This window comes from Pleurodeles waltl, chromosome 6 (genome assembly GCF_031143425.1).
Source record: "Pleurodeles waltl isolate 20211129_DDA chromosome 6, aPleWal1.hap1.20221129, whole genome shotgun sequence".
NCBI classification, from domain to species: Eukaryota; Metazoa; Chordata; class Amphibia; order Caudata; family Salamandridae; genus Pleurodeles; species Pleurodeles waltl.
The window spans coordinates 1,322,866,326-1,322,886,149 of NC_090445.1; the positions used below are offsets into that span (position 1 = coordinate 1,322,866,326).

The following is a 19,824-nucleotide window of genomic DNA, read 5'->3' on the forward strand; positions in this document are numbered from 1 at the left end:
TTTGGTAGTTTGACATGAGGTACTACTGAGAGGTCTAGTAGTGTTGTGTACCAAGGTTGTCTTGCCCATGTCGGTGCTATTCGTATGAGTTTGTTTTGACTCAATTTGTTCACTAGATATGGAAGGATTGGGAGAGGGGGAAAAGCGTAAGCAAATATCCCTGACCAGCTCATCCATAACGCATTGCCCTGAGACTGATCTTGTGGGTACCTGGATGCGAAGTTTTGGCATTTTGAGTTTTCCTTTGTTGCAAATAGATCTATTTGTGGTGTTCCCCACATTTGGAAGTAAGTGTTTAGTATTTGGGGGTGAAGCTCCCATTCGTGGATCTGTTGGTGATCCCGAGAGAGATTGTCTGCTAACTGGTTCTGAATTCCTGGAATAAATTATGCTATTAGGCGAATGTGGTTGTGAATCGCCCAATGCCATATTTTCTGTGTTAGGAGACACAACTGTGTCGAGTGTGCGCCTCCTTGTTTGTTTAGGTAATACATTGTTGTCATGTTGTCTGTTTTGACAAGAATGTGTTGGTGGCTTATTATGGGTTGAAATGCTTTGAGCGCTAGAAATACCGCTAACAGTTCTAAGTGATTTATGTGAAACTGTTTTTGCTGTATGTCCCATTGTCCTTGGATGCTGTGTTGATTGAGGTGTGCTCCCCACCCTATCATGGAAGCATCTGTTATTACGTATTGTGGCACTGGGTCTTGGAAAGGCCGCCCTTGGTTTAAATGTATACTGTTCCACCATTGAAGCGAGATGTATGTTTGGCGGTCTATCAACACCAGATCTAGAAGCTGACCCTGTGCTTGTGACCATTGTGATGCTAGGCACTGTTGTAAGGGCCGCATGTGCAACCTTGCGTTTGGGACAATGGCTATGCATGAAGACATCATGCCTAGTATTTTCATCACCAGTTTGACTTGTATCTTTTGATTTGGATACATGTCTGTATCACATTGTGAAATGTGTGAACTCTTTGTGGACTTGGAGTGGCAATCCCTTTTGCTGTGTTGATTGTTGCTCCTAAGTATTGTTGTGTTTGACACGGCAGAAGGTGTGACTGTGTAGTTGATTGAGAAACCTAGTTTGTGGAGGATTTCTATGACATATTTTGTGTGTTGTGAACACCGTCTTAGCGTGTTGGTTTTGATTAACCAATCGTCTAGGTACGGGAACACATGTATTTGCTGCCTTCTGATATGTGCAGCTACTACTGCTAGGCATTTTGTAAAAACTCTTGGTGCAGTTGTTATTCTGAATGGCAACACTTTGAATTGGTAATGTATCCCTTGGAATACAAACCTTAGGTACTTTCTGTGTGAAGGATATATTGGTATAAGGAAATATGCATCCTTTAGGTCTAGTGTTGTCATGTAGTCTTGTTGTTTGAGCAGTGGGATTACGTCTTGTAATGTAACCATGTGAAAGTGATCTGATTTGATGTAGGTATTTATTGTTCTGAGATCTAGTATAGGTCTCAGACTCTTGTCTTTTTTGGGTATCAGAAAGTACAGGGAGTAAACTCCTGTGTTTATTTGTTGTTTTGGTACTAACTCTATTGCTTCTTTCTGTAGCAATGCCTGAACTTCTAGTCCTAGAAGATCTATATGTTTTGACATATTGTGTCTTTTCGGTGGGATGTTTGGAGGGAATTTGAGAAATTCTATGCAATAACCATGCTGGATAATTGCTAAGACCCAAGTGTCTGTTGTTATTTCCTCCCAATGTTTGTAGACACTTGGTTAGTCTCCCCCCCACAGGTGTTATGTGTTGGGGATTTGTGACCTTGAAATCACTGCTTGTTTGGAGGAGTTTTGGGACTTTGGAACTTTCCTCTATTCCTTTGAAATTGTCCCCCTCTATATTGTCCCCGAAAACCTCCCCGCTGATACTGGCTCTGGTAAGTGGGCTTTGTTTGTGAGGTTGTGGCTTCTGTGGTTTGCCCTCGAAATTGTGTCTTTCGAAATGTGCCTCTGCTCTGTGGGGAGTAGAGTGCGCCCATGGCTTTGGCCGTGTCAGTGTCTTTCTTAAGTTTTTCGATCGCAGTGTCCACCTCCGGCCCAAACAACTGCTGTCCGTTGAATGGCATATTCAGCACAGCTTGCTGTATCTCTGGTTTAAATCCTGATGTACGCAGCCATGCATGTCTCCTTATTGTTACTGTTGTGTTGACAGTTCTAGCAGCTGTGTCTGCAGCATCCATTGCTGACCGTATCTGATTATTGGAGATACTCTGTCCTTCTTCTACTACTTGCTGCGCTCTTTTTTGGAACTCCTTGGATAAATGTTCAATAAGGTGTTGCATCTCATCCCAATGGGCCCTATCATATCTGGCTAGCAAAGCTTGCGAATTTGCAATACGCCACTGGTTTGCTGCCTGTGCCGCCACCCTTTTGCCTGCAGCATCGAATTTTCGACTTTCTTTATCTGAAGGTGGTGCATCTCCTGAAGTATGAGAGTTGGCTCTTTTGCGCGCTGCTCCCACTACAACAGAGTCTGGTGTTAGCTGTTGTGTAATGTACACTGGGTCTGTTGGTGGCGGTTTATATTTTTTATCTACTCTTGGAGTAATGGCTCTCCCTTTAACAGGCTCCTCAAACACTTGTTTGGTGTGTTTTAGCATTCCGGGTAGCATAGGAAGACTCTGATATTGGCCGTGTGTGGACGACAGTGTATTAAAAAGAAAGTCGTCTTCAATGGGCTCTGAATGAAGGCTGACATTATGAAATGCCGCTGCTCTTGACACCACCTGTGCGTAGCCTGTACTATCCTCTGGTGGCGATGGTTTAGCTGGATAGCATTCTGGACTATTATCTGACACTGGTGCGTCATAAAGGTCCCATGCGTTAGGGTCATCTTGACTCATTCCTGTATGAGTTGGGGATTGCATCATTGGTGGAGTGGCTACCGGTGATGGTTGCGGAGAGTGATGTGGGGATGGTGGTGGTGTTACTTGTTTAGCCACCTTTGCGTGTGGCTGTTTGTCCTTGTCTTGGAAGGCAAGCTTGCGTTTCATTTTGACTGGAGGAAGGTGCTGATCTTCCCAGTATCTTTTTGAATAAAGAGCCGTCTTTGTGGGTGATCTGGCTCTATTGTCTCTAATTCCTGTCCAAATCTATGTGTCTTCATTTGTGTGGACAGTCCTTGTTCCTCAGTGTAGGAACTTGTTTTTGGTTCCGAGGCCGGATATTTCGGTACCGAAACCTTTTCGGCTGCTTTTTTCGCCTCCGACGAAACCTTCTTTACTTTCGGCGTCGTGCTCTCTCGGTGCCGACCCGTTTCGGTGCCGCTGTCTCGGTGACGAATCTTCTCTGAGCCACTATCTCGGGCCCGAGATTGCTGTGTGCCGGTATCTCGACCGGAGTCGGATGACTTCGACACCAGCTCGCCCTTTTTCGGTGCCGATGAACGGTCACCTATTTTTCGGGTTAAGCCATGGCCTGTTGGCGGTGGCGTCCCCTGGGCTTTAGCGCTTTTCTCGTGAGTTCTTGGTTTCGACGTCTTACTCACGGTTTTAGGCGTTTCCTCTGGATCGATCTCCTCAGAGTCCGACTCCTGGGTGGAGAATGTTTCTTCCTCCTCCTCGAAACGCTCTGCAAATGGCGTCGGCGCCGACAGGACAAGTCTTCTTGCTCTTCGGTCCCGGAGTGTCTTCCTGGACCGAAACGCTCAACAGGCCTCACAAGTATCTTCCTTGTGTTCAGGTGACAAACACAAGTTACAGACCAGATGTTGATCTGTATATGGATACTTGTTATGGCATTTTGGACAGAAGCGGAATGGGGTCCGTTCCATCAGCCTTGAAGAGACACGTGGCCGGGCCGACCAGGCCCCGACGGGGATGGAAAAAAACCCCGACGGGCCACCGGAGCTCTTCTTAATTCGGTGTCGATCTGTTGTAACTAACCAGATACCGAACGCAAACAATACAGACGATTTTTCCGAGATTCTAACTAACTTTCCGACCCGAAACACGGAGCGAAAAGGAACACGTCCGAACCCGATGGCGGAAAAAAAACAATCTAAGATGGAGTCGACACCCATGCGCAATGGAGTCGAAATGGGAGGAGTCCCTCGGTCTCGTGACTCGAAAAAAAGACTTCTTCGAAGAAAAACAACTTGTAACACTCGGAGCCCAACACCAGATGGCGGGATGTGCACAGCATGTGTATCTGCAGCTACACATGCCATTGAACATATATTATATATATATATATATATATATATATATATATATCTATATTGAAAATGTCACTTACCCAGTGTACATCTGTTCGTGGCATTAGTCGCTGCAGATTCACATGTTTAGCACAGTCCGCTGCCTGGTGTTGGGCTCGGAGTATTACAAGTTGTTTTTCTTCGAAGAAGTCTTTTTTGGTCACGGGACCGAAGGACTCCTCCCTCTTCGGCTCCATTGCGCATGGGCGTCGACTCCATCTTAGATGGTTTTCCCCGCAGAGGGTGAGGCTGGAGTTGTTTGCTATAAATAGTGCCCATGCAATGGAGTGAATACGTATGTACATAAAAAGTTTATAATAATTATTTACAAATGTACAAATGTTTAAGATTTAAGATTTACTTCTAAACGGCTACAGGCTTCCCGGGGAGGCGGGAGGGCACATGTGAATCTGCAGCGACTAATGCCATGAACAGATGTACACTGGGTAAGTGACATTTTCAGTTCGATGGCATATGTTGCTGCAGATACACATGTTTAGCATAGACTATAAAGCAGTTACCTCCCCTAAAAGCGGTGGTTTAGCCTGTAGGAGTTGAAGTAGTTTGGAATAATGTTCTTAGTACAGCTTGGCCCACTGTAGCTTGTTGTGCATTTAGTACATCTACACAGTAGTGTTTAGTAAATGTATGAGGCGTAGACCAGGTTGCAGCCTTACATATTTCGCTCATAGGAATGTTTCCTAGAAAGGCCATTGTAGCACCTTTCTTTGTGGTTGAGTGTGCCTTTGGTGTAATAGGCAATTCTCTCTTGGCTTTAAGATAGCATGTTTGAATACATCTGACTATCCATCTAGCAATGCCTTGTTTAGAGATTGGATTTCCTATGTGTGGTTTTTGAAAAGCTATGAACAGTTGTTTTGTTTTCCTGATTAGCTTTGTTCTGTCAATGTAGTACATTAGTGCTCTTTTGATGTCTAATGTATGTAGTGCCCTTTCAGCCACGGAATCTGGCTGTGGGAAGAACACTGGTAATTCTACTGTTTGATTTAAATGGAATGGTGAGTGTAAAGAAATGGCTCCCTGTTGCAGTTACCCCCCACTTTTTGCCTGATACTGATGCTGACTTGACTGAGAAGTGTGCTGGGACCCTGCTAACCAGGCCCCAGCACCAGTGTTCTTTCACCTAAAATGTACCATTGTTTCCACAATTGGCACACCCTGGCATCCAGATAAGTCCCTTGTAACTGGTACCTCTGGTACCAAGGGCCCTGATGCCAGGGAAGGTCTCTAAGGGCTGCAGCATGTATTATGCCACCCTAGAGACCCCTCACTCAGCACAGACACACTGCTTACAAGCCTGTGTGTGCTGGTGAGAACAAAATGAGTAAGTCGACATGGCACTCCCCTCAGGGTGCCATGCCAGCCTCTCACTGCCTATGCAGTATAGGTAAGACACCCCTCTAGCAGGCCTTACAGCCCTAAGGCAGGGTGCACTATACCATAGGTGAGGGTACCAGTGCATGAGCACTGTGCCCCTACAGTGTCCAAGCAAAACCTTAGACATTGTAAGTGCAGGGTAGCCATAAGAGTATATGGTCTGGGAGTCTGTTTTACACGAACTCCACAGCACCATAATGGCTACACTGAAAACTGGGAAGTTTGGTATCAAACTTCTCAGCACAATAAATGCACACTGATGCCAGTGTACATTTTATTGTAAAATACACCACAGAGGGCAACCTTAGAGGTGCCCCCTGAAACTTAACCGACTGTCTGTGTAGGCTGACTAGTTCCAGCAGCCTGCCACACTAGAGACATGTTGCTGGCCCCATGGGGAGAGTGCCTTTGTCACTCTGAGGCCAGTAACAAAGCCTGACCTGGGTGGAGATGCTAACACCTCCCCCAGGCAGGAGCTGTAACACCTGGCGGTGAGCCTCAAAGGCTCACCCCTTTGTCACAGCCCAGCAGGGCACTCCAGCTTAGTGGAGTTGCCCGCCCCCTCCGGCCACGGCCCCCACTTTTGGCGGCAAGGCTGGAGGGAACAAAGAAAGCAACAAGGAGGAGTCACTGGCCAGTCAGGACAGCCGCCAAGGTGTCCTGAGCTGAGGTGACTCTGACTTTTAGAAATCCTCCATCTTGCAGATGGAGGATTCCCCCAATAGGGTTAGGATTGTGACCCCCTCCCCTTGGGAGAAGGCACAAAGAGGGTGTACCCACCCTCAGGGCTAGTAGCCATTGGCTACTAACCCCCCAGACCTAAACACGCCCTTAAATTTAGTATTTAAGGGCTACCCTGAACCCTAGAAAATTAGATTCCTGCAACTACAAGAAGAAGGACTGCCTAGCTGAAAACCCCTGCAGAGGAAGACCAGAAGACAACAACTGCCTTGGCTCCAGAAACTCACCGGCCTGTCTCCTGCCTTCCAAAGAACTCTGCTCCAGCGACGCCTTCCAAGGGACCAGCGACCTCTGAATCCTCTGAGGACTGCCCTGCTTCGAAAAAGACAAGAAACTCCAGAGGACAGCGGACCTGCTCCAAAAAGACTGCAACTTTGTTTCAAGGAGCAGCTTTAAAGACCCTGCAATCTCCCCGCAAAAAGCGTGAGACTTGCAACACTGCACCCGGCGACCCCGACTCGGCTGGTGGAGAACCAACACCTCAGGGAGGACCCCCGGACTACTCTACGACTGTGAGTACCAAAACCTGTCCCCCCTGAGCCCCCACAGCGCCGCCTGCAGAGGGAATCCCGAGGCTTCCCCTGACCGCGACTCTCTGAAACCTAAGTCCCGACGCCTGGAAAAGACCCTGCACCCGCAGCCCCCAGGACCTGAAGGACCAGACTTTCACTGGAGAAGTGACCCCCAGGAGTCCCTCTCCCTTGCCCAAGTGGAGGTTTCCCCGAGGAAGCCCCCCCTTGCCTGCCTGCAGCGCTGAAGAGATCCGTTGATCTCTCATAGACTAACATTGCGAACCCGACGCTTGTTTCTACACTGCACCCGGCCGCCCCAGCGCTGCTGAGGGTGAAATTTCTGTGTGGGCTTGTGTCCCCCCCGGTGCCCTACAAAACCCCCCTGGTCTGCCCTCCGAAGACGCGGGTACTTACCTGCAAGCAGACCGGAACCGGGGCACCCCCTTCTCTCCATTCTAGCCTATGCGTTTTGGGCACCACTTTGAACTCTGCACCTGACCGGCCCTGAGCTGCTGGTGTGGTGACTTTGGGGTTGCTCTGAACCCCCAACGGTGGGCTACCTTGGACCAAGAACTGAACTCTGTAAGTGTCTTACTTACCTGGTAAAACTAACAAAAACTTACCTCCCCCAGGAACTGTGAAAATTGCACTAAGTGTCCACTTTTAAAGTAGCTATTTGTCAATAACTTGAAAAGTATACATGCAATTGAAATGATTCAAAGTTCCTAATGTACTTACCTGCAATACCTTTCAAACAAGATATTACATGTTAAATTTGAACCTGTGGTTCTTAAAATAAACTAAGAAAAGATATTTTTCTATAACAAAACCTATTGGCTGGATTTGTCTCTGAGTGTGTGTACCTCATTTATTGTCTATGTGTATGTACAACAAATGCTTAACACTACTCCTTGGATAAGCCTACTGCTCGACCACACTACCACAAAATAGAGCATTAGTATTATCTATTTTTACCACTATTTTACCTCTAAGGGGAACCCTTGGACTCTGTGCATGCTATTCCTTACTTTGAAATAGCACATACAGAGCCAACTTCCTACAGTGAGATTACTTTTGGATTTGTTCTTAGAACTATTTTATTTTTGTGTATTTGAATAAATGGTTCTTGTATGGTAAATGCCTGTATTTCACTTACTCTTCTGAGGGATGTGATTGCAATGAGAAATGCGACTTTCCACGTTAGATATTGCATTTCACAGGAATGCATGGGTTCAAAAGGTGGACCCATGAGTCTTGTTAAGACGATGTTAAGGTTCCATGAAGGAACTGGTGGTGTTCTTGGTGGTATAATTCTTTTTAGCCCTTCCATGAATGCTTTAATAACTGGTATTCTAAATAGAGACGATGAATGAGTAGTTTGTAGGTAAGCAGATATTGCTGCGAGGTGTATTTTTATAGATGAAAAAGCGAGGTTTGCTTTTTGCAAATGTAGTAAGTATCCCACTATGTCCTTTGTAGAGGCATGCAATGGTTGGATTTGATTGCTATGGCAGTAGCAAACAAATCTTTTCCACTTAGATGCATAGCAGTGTCTAGTGGAAGCTTTTCTAGCTTGTTTTATGACCTCCATACATTCTTGTGTGAGGTCTAAGTGTCCGAATTCTAGGATTTCAGGAGCCAAATTGCTAGATTCAATGATGCTGGGTTTGGATGCCTGATCTGTTGTTTGTGTTGTGTTAACAGATCTGGTCTGTTGGGTAGTTTGACATGCGGTACTAGTGAAAGGTCTAGTAGAGTTGTATACCAAGGTTGTCTTGCCCATGTGGGTGCTATCAGTATGAGTTTGAGTTGGTTTTGACTCAATTTGTTTACTAGATATGGAAGGAGAGGGAGAGGGGGAAAAGCGTATGCAAATATCCCTGACCAACTCATCCATAGAGCATTGCCTTGTGATTCGCGGTGTGGGTACCTGGATGCGAAGTTTTGGCATTTTGCGTTTTCTTTTGTTGCGAATAAATCTATCTGGGGTGTTCCCCAAATTTGAAAGTAATTGTTCAGAACTTGGGGGTGAATTTCCCATTCGTGGACTTGTTGGTGATCTCGCGAAAGGTTGTCTGCTAGTTGGTTTTGGATCCCTGGAATAAATTGTGCTATTAGGCGAATGTGGTTGTGAATCGCCCACTGCCATATTTTTTGTGTTAGGAGACACAATTGTGTTGAGTGTGTTCCTCCTTGTTTGTTTAAATAATACATTGTTGTCATGTTGTCTGTTTTGACAAGAATGTATTTGTGTGTTATTATGGGTTGAAAGGCTTTTAAAAGCTAGAAATACTGCTAACAGTTCTAGGTAATTTATATGAAATTTTGTTTGGTGTACGTCCCATTGTCCTTGAATGCTGTGGTGATTGAGGTGTGCTCCCCACCCTGTCATGGAAGCATCTGTTGTTATAACGTATTGAGGCACTGGGTCCTGAAATGTCCGCCCTTTGTTTAAATTGTTGCTCTTCCACCATAGAAGCGAGAGGTATGTTTGGCGGTCTACCAACACCAGATCTAGAAGTTGACCCTGTGCTTGTGACCATTGTGATGCTAGGCACTGTTGTAAGGGTCGCATGTGTAGTCTTGCGTTTGGGACAATGGCTATGCATGATGACATCATGCCTAGAAGTTTTAGCACAAATTTTGCTTGTATCTTTTGGTTTGGAAACATAGCACTTATTACCTTGTGGAATGCTTGAACTCTTTGTGGACTTGGAGTGGCAATTCCTTTTGATGTGTTGATGGTTGCCCCTAGATATTGTTGTGTCTGACACGGTTCGAGGTGTGACTTTGAATAGTTGATGGAGAAACCCAGTTTGTGAAGGGTTTGTATGACATATGTGGTGTTGTTTGTGCACTTTCTTACTGTGTTGGTCTTGATTAGCCAATCGTCTAGGTAAGGAAACACATGTATTTGTGGTCTCCTGATATGTGCTGCTACTACTGCTAGACATTTTGTGAATACTCTTGGTGCAGTTGTTATTCCGAATGGCAACACCTTGAATTGGTAATGTATTCCTTTGAATACGAACCTTAGGTACTTTCTGTGAGAAGGGTGTATCGGTATATGAAAGTACGCATCTTTTAGGTCTAATGTGGTCATGTAATCTTGCTGTTTGAGCAGTGGAATGATGTCTTGTAGTGTGACCATGTGAAAGTGGTCCGATATGATGTAGGTATTTAGTGTCCTGAGATCGAATATTGGTCTTAATGTTTTGTCTTTTTTTGGAATTAGAAAGTACAGGGAGTAAACTCCTGTGTTTTTTTGTTGTACTGGTACTAACTCTATTGCATCCTCTTGCAGTAGTGCTTGAACTTCTAGTCCTAAAAGTTCTAAATGTTGTGGTGACATTTTGCGTGTTTTTGGAGGGATGTTTGGTGGGAATTTGTGGAATTCTATGCAATAGCCATGTTGGATTATTGCTAATACCCAATTGTCTGTTGTAATCTGCTGCCAAGATTGGTAGAATTGGCTTAGTCTTCCCCCCCACTGGTGTTGAGTGAAGGGGTTGTGTGACTTGAAAGTCACTGTTTAGGTGGAGGTGTTTTTGGAGTCTGGAATCTTCCCCTACTCCTTGGGAATTGACCCCCTCTATATCCCCTGAAACCTCCCCTTTGGAATGAACCCTGATATGGTGTGGTTCTTGTTTGTTGGCTGGTGGTGTCTGTGGGTTGGCCACGAAACCCCCCTCTAAATGGAGTTTTTCTAAAAGAGCCTCTGCTCTGCGGGGAGTAGAGTGCGCCCATGGCTTTGGCCGTGTCTGTGTCCTTTTTAAGTTTTTCAATGGCTGTGTCCACTTCAGGGCCAAAAAGTTGTTTCTCGTTGAAGGGCATATTAAGGACAGCCTGCTGGATTTCAGGTTTGAACCCTGAAGTGCGGAGCCAAGCGTGTCTCCTTATGGTGACAGCAGTGTTGACTGTTCTCGCTGCAGTATCGGCTGCGTCCATTGAAGAGCGGATTTGATTGTTTGAGATCGTTTGTCCCTCTTCAACTATTTGCTGCGCCCTTTTTTGGTATTCCTGGGGAAGATGGTCTATGAGAAGTTGCATCTCATCCCAGTGTGCCCGGTCATATCGGGCTAGCAGCGCTTGAGAATTTGCGATGCGCCACTGGTTGGCTGCCTGTGATGCTACTCTTTCCTGCCGCATCAAATTTTTGGCTTTCTTTGTCCGGAGGTGGGGCGTCGCCAGATGTATGGGAATTTGCTCTTTTGCGAGCTGCCCCTACTACTACGGAGTCAGGTGGTAACTGCGAAGTAATAAACACTGGGTCTGTGGGTGGTGGTTTGTATTTCTTATCCACCCTTGGGGTGATGGCTCTTGATTTTACGGGATCTTCAAAAAAAAATTTGCGTGCCGTAACATCCCTGGTAGCATTGGGAGACATTGATATTGGCTATGTGTAGCCGAGAGGGTGTTAAATAAAAAATCATCCTCTATAGGATCGGAATGCAGTTGGACATTGTGGAATTCTGCTGCCCTAGCCACCAGTTGAGAGTATGAGGTACTGTCCTCTGGCGGGGACGGCTTTGTGGGGTATGAATCGGGATCATTGTCCGGCACTGGGGTGTCGTATAGGTCCCAAGCGTCTTGATCCTGATTATCTTGACTTATAGTAGTTTGCGCTGGTGAGTGCATTTGTGGCGGAGTTTGTGCCGGCGATGCCTGTTGTGGTGGAGAGGGCGGAGGCGTGACTTTTTTAACCACTTTGGCTTGTGGTTGTGCGTCATCCTTGAGAAATCCGATCCTTCTTTTTCTCATTATTGGGGGAAGGGTTGATATCTTCCCTGTGTCTTGTTGGATGTACAGTCTCTTTTGTGTGTAGTCTGATTCTACACTTTGGAGCTCTTGTCCAAATCTGTGCATCTGGCCACTTATTCCCTGTTCCTCTGTGTAGGAAGGAGGTGTGGAACTTTTCGGCGCCGAGAGAGAATCTTTTTTCGGCTTCGGTACCGACTGAATTTTTGTGGCTTTCGGCAGTGTGTCTCGGTGCCGATTTTTTTCGGTGCCGGCATCTTGTTTTTGCTTCTCGGAGCCGCTATCTCGGCTCCGAGGTTGCTCCATGGCGGTTCCTCGACCGGAGTCGGGTGTCTTCGCTATGGGCGTGCCCTTTTTCGGCGCCTTCAATGGCTCGCCGGTTTTATGGGTCGAGCCATGGCCTGTTGGCAGTGGCGTCCCCTGGGCTTTTGTTTTTTCGATGGTTTTTATTTTCGACGTCTTACTCACTGTTTGTTGTTCGACGTCGGAGTCTCCGGATTCTGAGTCCGGAACCGAGAATGTTTCCTCTTAGTCGTCGAAACGTTGTTTTGTCGGCGTGGACACCATTTGTAGACGCCTGGCTCTTCGGTCCCGGAGTGTTTTTCTGGACCGGAAGGCTCGACAGGCCTCACAGGTATCCTCCTTGTGCTCGGGGGACAAGCACAAGTTACAGACCAAGTGCTGATCTGTATAAGGATACTTACTGTGACATTTTGGGCAGAAACGGAACGGGGTCCGTTCCATCGGCTTCGATGTCGCACGCGGTCGGGCCGACCAGGCACCGATGGGGGATCGAAGCTACCCCAAAGTCTGATGATCGGTGTCGATGTACCTAACTATCCCGATACCGAACGGAACAATACCGACGCTTTCTTCCGAGATTCTGACTAACTTTCCGAACCGAAACACGGAGCGAAAAGGAATACGTCCGAACCCGACAGCGGAAAAAAACAATCTAAGATGGAGTCGACGCCCATGCGCAATGGAGCCGAAGAGGGAGGAGTCCTTCGGTCCCGTGACCAAAAAAAGACTTCTTCGAAGAAAAACAACTTGTAATACTCCGAGCCCAACACCAGGCAGCGGACTGTGCTAAACATGTGTATCTGCAGCAACATATGCCATCGAACATATATTTACTGAAGGCAAGCACATTTTTCTTTTGATTGATACATTTACCCTCAGATTCCTCACTTTATGAATGAGAACCAAGGCAACATCTTCTTGGGAAACAGGATGGAACAGGTCAGTCAAACAAGTCAATCAACACAGTTTGGGCAAAGTACATAATTAGGCGCAGGAGACATTGCAGCTGTGCTTGGCAAAATTATGCAAAGATGATCAAATAGCTACCCAGAAGAGGTCAAGTCAGCAAAATTCCTCTGGAAAAACTGGATGCAGCCATGGCTCTAGGGGACTAGACATTTATGTCATCTAGAGTGTCCTTCTTAGCAAAGTGTAGCAGATCTTGTAACAGAGGATACACCACCAAGAAATCGTGTGTTTGGTCACTGCTTTGAACTAGTTAGCTCTGGAGAACCTTGGAACAGCTGAACAGTCACTATGTACAGAAGATTGTGGGGTCCAGTCTACACCATTGCCATTACTCTGCTGAAAGTGGAGGAAAGGAAAAAAATGGCAGGATAATAAACTGAACCATATAAAAGCCAGAAGCCAAACTGGATAGGAAGAGCGGTCAGGTGTCAAGAACCAACTTATCAGGGTAGATCACTGTGAAAGGTTAACTAACTGATACAGCTGGAAGTTCTTAGACCCTAGCCACTGAAGTTAGTGCCACCAACAAAAATATCTTCAGAACAAGTCAAGGCAGACAATGGTGTTCAACTTGTATGGGAATGCTATCAAGGATGTCAGAACTAGATTTAAATCCCACCGACGAACAATACACATAGTGCAAGGAAACGTTAAACAAAGCTTTCAGAAAACGCGTCAATGGTGATCAATACAGGGAAGGTTGATCAGGCAGACAGGACCTGTAACTGCAGACATAGCCAGACCCTGGTGTGAAAGGGACAAGATGTATGAAAGGCAAGATTTAAAGGAGTTCATATCTTCTGACTCGCACCAGTAAAATAACTTAGTCTATCGACCTGCATAGGTAGGAAGGTCTGAGAGCCTGACCCATTCTGCTTCATCTCTGCATGTGCACCTGCAGAATCTGCGTACTGGGCTAGAGGATCAGACCATAAAGCTGCAATTGCCCTTGGTTCTGCTAAAGTGGAAAAAGCAGGAAAGAGCAAAGTGCCAACAGACTGAAGCACCACATCTTATGCTAATTCTGCTGGGATATTGCCATGAAATTCAGGTAGAGCCTATGGAGTAGAAGAACTGGAAAATACAAATATGCTTTCTGAAGATCTAGGGATTCCAACCAGCCTCCCACATTCATGTCCACTAAGATCTAGCTCAGGGCAAATGTTGAACTTGTCCTATTAGATGGAAAAGTTCAGAAAGCAAAGATCCAGGAAAGGGTGCAGGATCACCAGCCTTTTAACAGAACAATGAGTAAAGGGAACGTAAACATGCCACCTTCTACAGAAACACACCAATTACTTTTTTCTAAAAAGGCAAGAACATTTGCCTAACAGACAGCAGAGTATAGAAGAGACTGCATCTGCTGCTGTTGGAATGATCCTCTAGATCCACCCTTGCAGCAGAAGAATTGGTATGCTGTTGGGGGTTGCTGGACAGACTAAGAATAGTGGTCTCTACTGAGACCTCACCACAACAGAGTAGCCACAAAACTGTTTTTACTGTTGTGGGACTTTTGCACTGCGAAGGCAAACTCAAACACAAAGCTGCAGCTTTTCTGTTTTTGATGTCCTGTAGGTGGAGTTTCCAATTGAAGTGAATGTCCACGAGTGTGGCTTGGGCACCACCAGTGGAAAGCATTCTCAGTGTGCCAGTGCATTATGAAAGCTGTGCCCAGAGTTTGAGAAACAATGTCCACAGAGTCCAGGTACATCTGCTTGCATACACCCAATAAGTCACTGACCATGTCTGTAAAGTGCTTTTTCATGTGGTGCAGCTAGCTTATTGTTAAGCATTGTCAATTACCTCAAGGAATGAACCTATCGGCCCAGGAGTCATGTGGTATTAGCAGGCTGTCAAAAGGGAAGGCTTTACGGCATACAGAGTCAAGTTTCTTCTACTCCCTCTGAGGAGGTGCTGCAGGTGTTTGGATTCTGGTTCAAGAAGATATTTGGACAACCAGACATTCTAGTGACAGGTGGGAATAACATGGAATAGGCCAATGTCTGGCAATTTGTCTGTTAACCGACAGGACTTAAAAGGGTTACTAATGGGCAGCCATAACTAAGAGGACTTCATAGAATGGAGCAAGGGCTATGCTAGGGAGGAGGAGGATTCCAAGATCTCAAACTTCACCTACATTGAGAGCATGGTCAATTTCATAGCATGAGCTGCTTTATGTACTATAGGGTCACCTGAAGGCTAAGGCATGCGCCCTTATGGTTAAATGTTCCGACGACTCATTCTTTAGGTCCAGATATAAGCCTGCAACAGTATTTTTTTTTGTGAAGGAGGTAACCAGCCTACGAACAGTCATCCTCTGTGCAGTCACAATGCTCATTATTGAAATGGCTTCGGAGTCGGTGCTTAAAATCTACATTGTGACAAACCTGTGAGCTCTACAGAGATGCTCTGCGAAGGGAAGATCATTAAAGTTTGCCTAGACCTTTTCCCCTGCAACACAATTTCTTTGCACCTCAATGATTTCAAAATTGGTGCTTAGTCCACTCTGTGAATAGTATTTTTATTGGTGCCAACTGAGGCTACGGCTTTAATAGGGACAGTGCCTTGGTATGCTACATCTTTTTATGCGGAGTCTGGGGAGCTGCCATCTCAGGAGTCATTTGATCATAACTGCCAAGCCTGCTGAACCGTCCTCCTCCTTGAGGGAGCGGCGGTTCAAAGGGAACAGAGGCCATCAAGAACAGATCCAACAACCCTTGAACTGTACAGGGGCGTCCAATGAACTTGTAAACTCTTGTTGCATTTTTTTTTTTTTTTTTTTAATCTTCTTTGGTTGGGAGGAAGAGTTTGGTACCAGGGAACAGCATTGAGATTCCACGCAGTCCTAAGAGCTGGGCTGTCTCTCCGAGGACAAATACTGCTCATTCCCATGATACCTTTTTAAAAAGGAAATATATAAAAATAATATATATATATATATATATATATATATATATATATATATATTTATTTTTTTTAAAGTGAAGATGTTTTGAAAGTTTTTTTTCCCTCACAGGTGGGTGAAGATCAATTAAGCGTTACCCTTTAGAGTCAGACAAGAAACAATTTGACCTCCCTCTCCCTGATGATCTTTGAATGCATGAAGGCAAAGGACCCAAAGGTGATGGTGTTTGTGCTCCGATCCGAGGAACCACATGCAATTGCCATGTAAAACCGAAAGAGCCATCTTGTAGAATTTGTAACCAGGCTTGAAACCTGAATGTTTTGTAAGAGACATTTTCCCTCAACGACGTCCAAATGCTGAGGAATTCTGTCAATGCGAAAGATCTCAGGACCGTCATATCCATGAGTCACAGAAAAGCAGGAACTGATGCCAGCGCACAAGTTGGCACCTACTCTACTCCAGAGACATCATGGCAGAGGCGGAGTCACAGCCGAAGCCATATGGCTCTGGCTGGCAGGGCTCGATAGACTGGTCCTGAAAAGTGTTTCTCTCACCAACGGCTGACACATGGCAAGACAATTCATAAATTGAAAAATCTGGGAGAAGATTCATCCCTCAGAAACTAATATTATAGTCATGTAACATTCTTTTTGGTGGCAGGATTCTCTTATAAAGGTGTATGCTCAGCACATAGTAACAAGTAGCTTTTTTTTTTTTTTTTTTTTTTTAAAAAAAAGGAGATGGCTTAGAGGTTTACATAGCGGTAAACATGTAGAAACAATTGTTCAGACATCTGTCTTAAGGATATGTTTATAACAGCAATAATCAAGTTTCTGGTCCACAATCTTACCCTTTTAATCTTTGATTAAACCTAGTAGGAAACATTAGGGAAAGTTATTATATCCACCAACATTGACTTTAGAGCAACTTTCCACCAAATAAATTGTTGGAAAAAGATGACCGATACCCCCACATGTTGTGCACCCAGCTGCCGATGAAGCCCAAGGATTAAGGTGAGAGGATAAAGATTTTTAGCATATGCCCTGTTGAAGTTTATAAATAATTTTGTTTTGAAATGTATTTTTAGCAAGATCTCTCAGTCATATCGATTCTTCCACTGCTTTAGCTCAGACAACCTCTACCGCATGTGTAAGGACTGTATTTTGGAAATAAAACATGTTACTGGAGTGCTAAGTTATTTGCTTAATTTGGGTATACTAACCTTCCTTCACTACATGTAAAACAACCTGTTTTGATGCTTTATTATTCAAGAAAGATCATAATTGTCCTCGACCAAGGAACTGTGGTCGAAATAATTTTTTTGACTGTCTGTTTTAATGCGATTCTCTTAAACTGCATCATTTTCCCTACTTCTGCCATCACCCCATGAAATTCCCTGGGTCTGGTTCTTTGAGATGGCCACTGCATTTAATTCGTTTTTGAAGAGCTGGTATCTACGGGTGTTGGAAGTCTTTGGGCAACAAACAAAATCGTTTTTGTAGCAGTGGGATTCTATTTTATTATCTTTTTCCGCTTTTACTGCTTGCAAAGTATAATCAACCTGATGCCCAATCAAAGGCATCCCATCAAATTGCAGGTTAATATTTGTATGTAAAGCAGACCTGAAAACAAATGTAAAGTCAGGAACGTTACATTACTTTGGATGTGCGGAATTGTGCCTCCAGGCTGCTTGCCAGAGAAACTGGAATAAAGAGAGGGTTCATATTAACACTTCATTCAGGGCCGCTGCAGCCCAGCTCCCAGGTATCAGGGTTCCGTAGAAGATTCTGAAGAGGACGCATTTTACTCTCTACCGTTCAAACCTCTTGGCGAGTTGAACGATATTTTAGAGAGTAAATTTAATTCCACTGGTTGATTAAATCATTTTTAAGAGGGTTAAAAAAGGACAAATATTTCTTAAATCTTTAAATCGCAGATATTTTATATGACCCATACTTTATTTTCAACAGGAAAATATAAATGAATTACTTATTTTTTTTACCTTAAAGACCTTTTCAGTTTAGACAGTGCAGCAGCTGTGTCCCTCATGTGCAGTGACATTTTAATGCCACTAATTCAGATTACAAAGCCAGTAAAGATTAAAAGCTTGAGTACAGTTCGGAGTACTGGTTACTCCCTATTTTTTTGATGATCAGTGAATATACCCGACTGCAAGAAGTAAAACAGGTTAGCCTGCTGCTTACCTGGTAAGACGCCCAATACCCTAAGCAGGAAGATTTTTCTTTATCAGCAATATACACAGCTTGTAAAGACGAATACAGGGAGGCAAACCTGCAAAACTCTTGGACACACAGGGGAACAAGATAAAAAGAATGACACCTGCGATCTCTGTTCACAGCAAATCGAACACCCAAACAACGTACCAATTTGTAATCTTCGAGCTCCTTGGGGTCAATTCCATCAGGGTTCCAAATAGTGCCATCAATCTCTCCAATTCCAATACACTTTGCACCAAAGCGGTGGAGGTACCTCATTGAATGCAGACCGACATTACCAAATCCCTGTTAAATCAGCAAAATGAACAGTTAAATAGCACGAAAACACCAATAGTTAATTGGGAAAACTGTATTTGTGCGTTTAAATTATACTATGGAATATGGTAGAATTTGGGCAGTAAAAGAATGATCAAAACAAACAAAAAAGTTATTTGGGTCACAAACAGTGCAAAACATGTAGCGATTACCTGCATTCACGCTAGAGCAGCGGTTCTTAACCTGTGGTTCAGGACCCATGGGGGTATATATACACACACACAACCAACCACATACACAATTTTTAAATTGCTATGCGACCGAAGTAATATGAAACGGGACACTAAAATAAAGTTGGTATTCTCAAATTGATTCGTGGGAGCAGTTCAACTGCATCAAACAGAATACAATTTGGACGATTCGTGACCTCAACTCAATTTAGAAAAGCCCCAACCTTCCCACGTAAATTAGAATATTTATGTTTTTAGTGAATTAAGTAAACTATTTCATCATTTGTGTATTGGTTTAAAGAATACGTATGTGCATATGTTTTGCAGTTCAAATCACTTAGAATGGAGGCGCCATATCCCAATGATGAATCAGTGCAGGTCCCTAGATTCCAGTAATGAGTAACTCTGGGTTTGCTGAAGTCAAAACGTGAAGGACCACAGTCCTAAAGAAACTCGTTTCGTGCTTGAACTACAAATATGTGCATGCATACTGAAATACAGAAGAGCAAGCACACTGAAAATGTGTAATTCAAGAAGTACTTAACGTTCAGCTAGACAGTCTACACCTGTGCTATCAACGTGGTGTACCCTTTGCCAATTTCGTGTTTCATGTGCCATTCTCCTTCTGCAAAGGCAGACAGCGCCCACGCTGAAAGGGTGCTGCATTCCGATAACTATTAAACATCCTGTTTTATTGTTTCAATTGTTTAGTCTCTCAATTCACGGACCCATGAAACTGCAGCCATCTTCTGGACTGTGCACAAAAATACACAGTGTACAAATAGCAAACACACTCTTTGACTGATGCATCCTTCAGTTCAACAACTACAAATATACAGCAGTGACCGCAAGGAAGATGGAAGCCGTAATGAATGAATATACTTGGAATAAAAAGGAGATGGCTTAACACGCGAAAGAACATTTGCCCCAGGGCTTGGTTTGACGAGGTAATGCAGACAAAAAGTATGTGGAGAAGCCAGTGGTAGCTTCGCTCACATTTCATGGGAAGATACTTGTAAAAAACACAAGTGAGGGACGAGGTCAGAACCCATCAAGGTCAGCACGGTCTTTACTTAATTAGTATTTGAGGAGCAGTAGATAACAGCATTTAATGGCCTTGCAGCTAGAAAGCAGTACTTCGCTGCATGTGACAAATTCTAAGTCAATTTCTGCCGTACTTCGTATGATTCAAATAAATCCACTTTCCCTTTGACCTTGTGAATTATCATTCAAATGACTAAGAGGAGCGAAAATCTAATAAGAACATCTGTAAGCCAGTTAGGAGGAAAGAGTCA

The 19,824-nt window shown here is 44.4% G+C and overlaps 1 protein-coding gene across 1 annotated transcript in view; it reads right to left on the minus strand.

The window, feature by feature from the left end:
- GLUD1 (glutamate dehydrogenase 1) overlaps positions 1–19,824 on the minus strand; it is a 181,279-nt gene that overhangs the window by 61,032 nt on the left and 100,423 nt on the right. Inside the window, exon 7 of the mRNA XM_069240627.1 lies at positions 18,192–18,329. Coding sequence (XP_069096728.1) covers positions 18,192–18,329 — 138 coding nt within the window. The remainder of the gene's footprint in view (positions 1–18,191; positions 18,330–19,824) is intronic.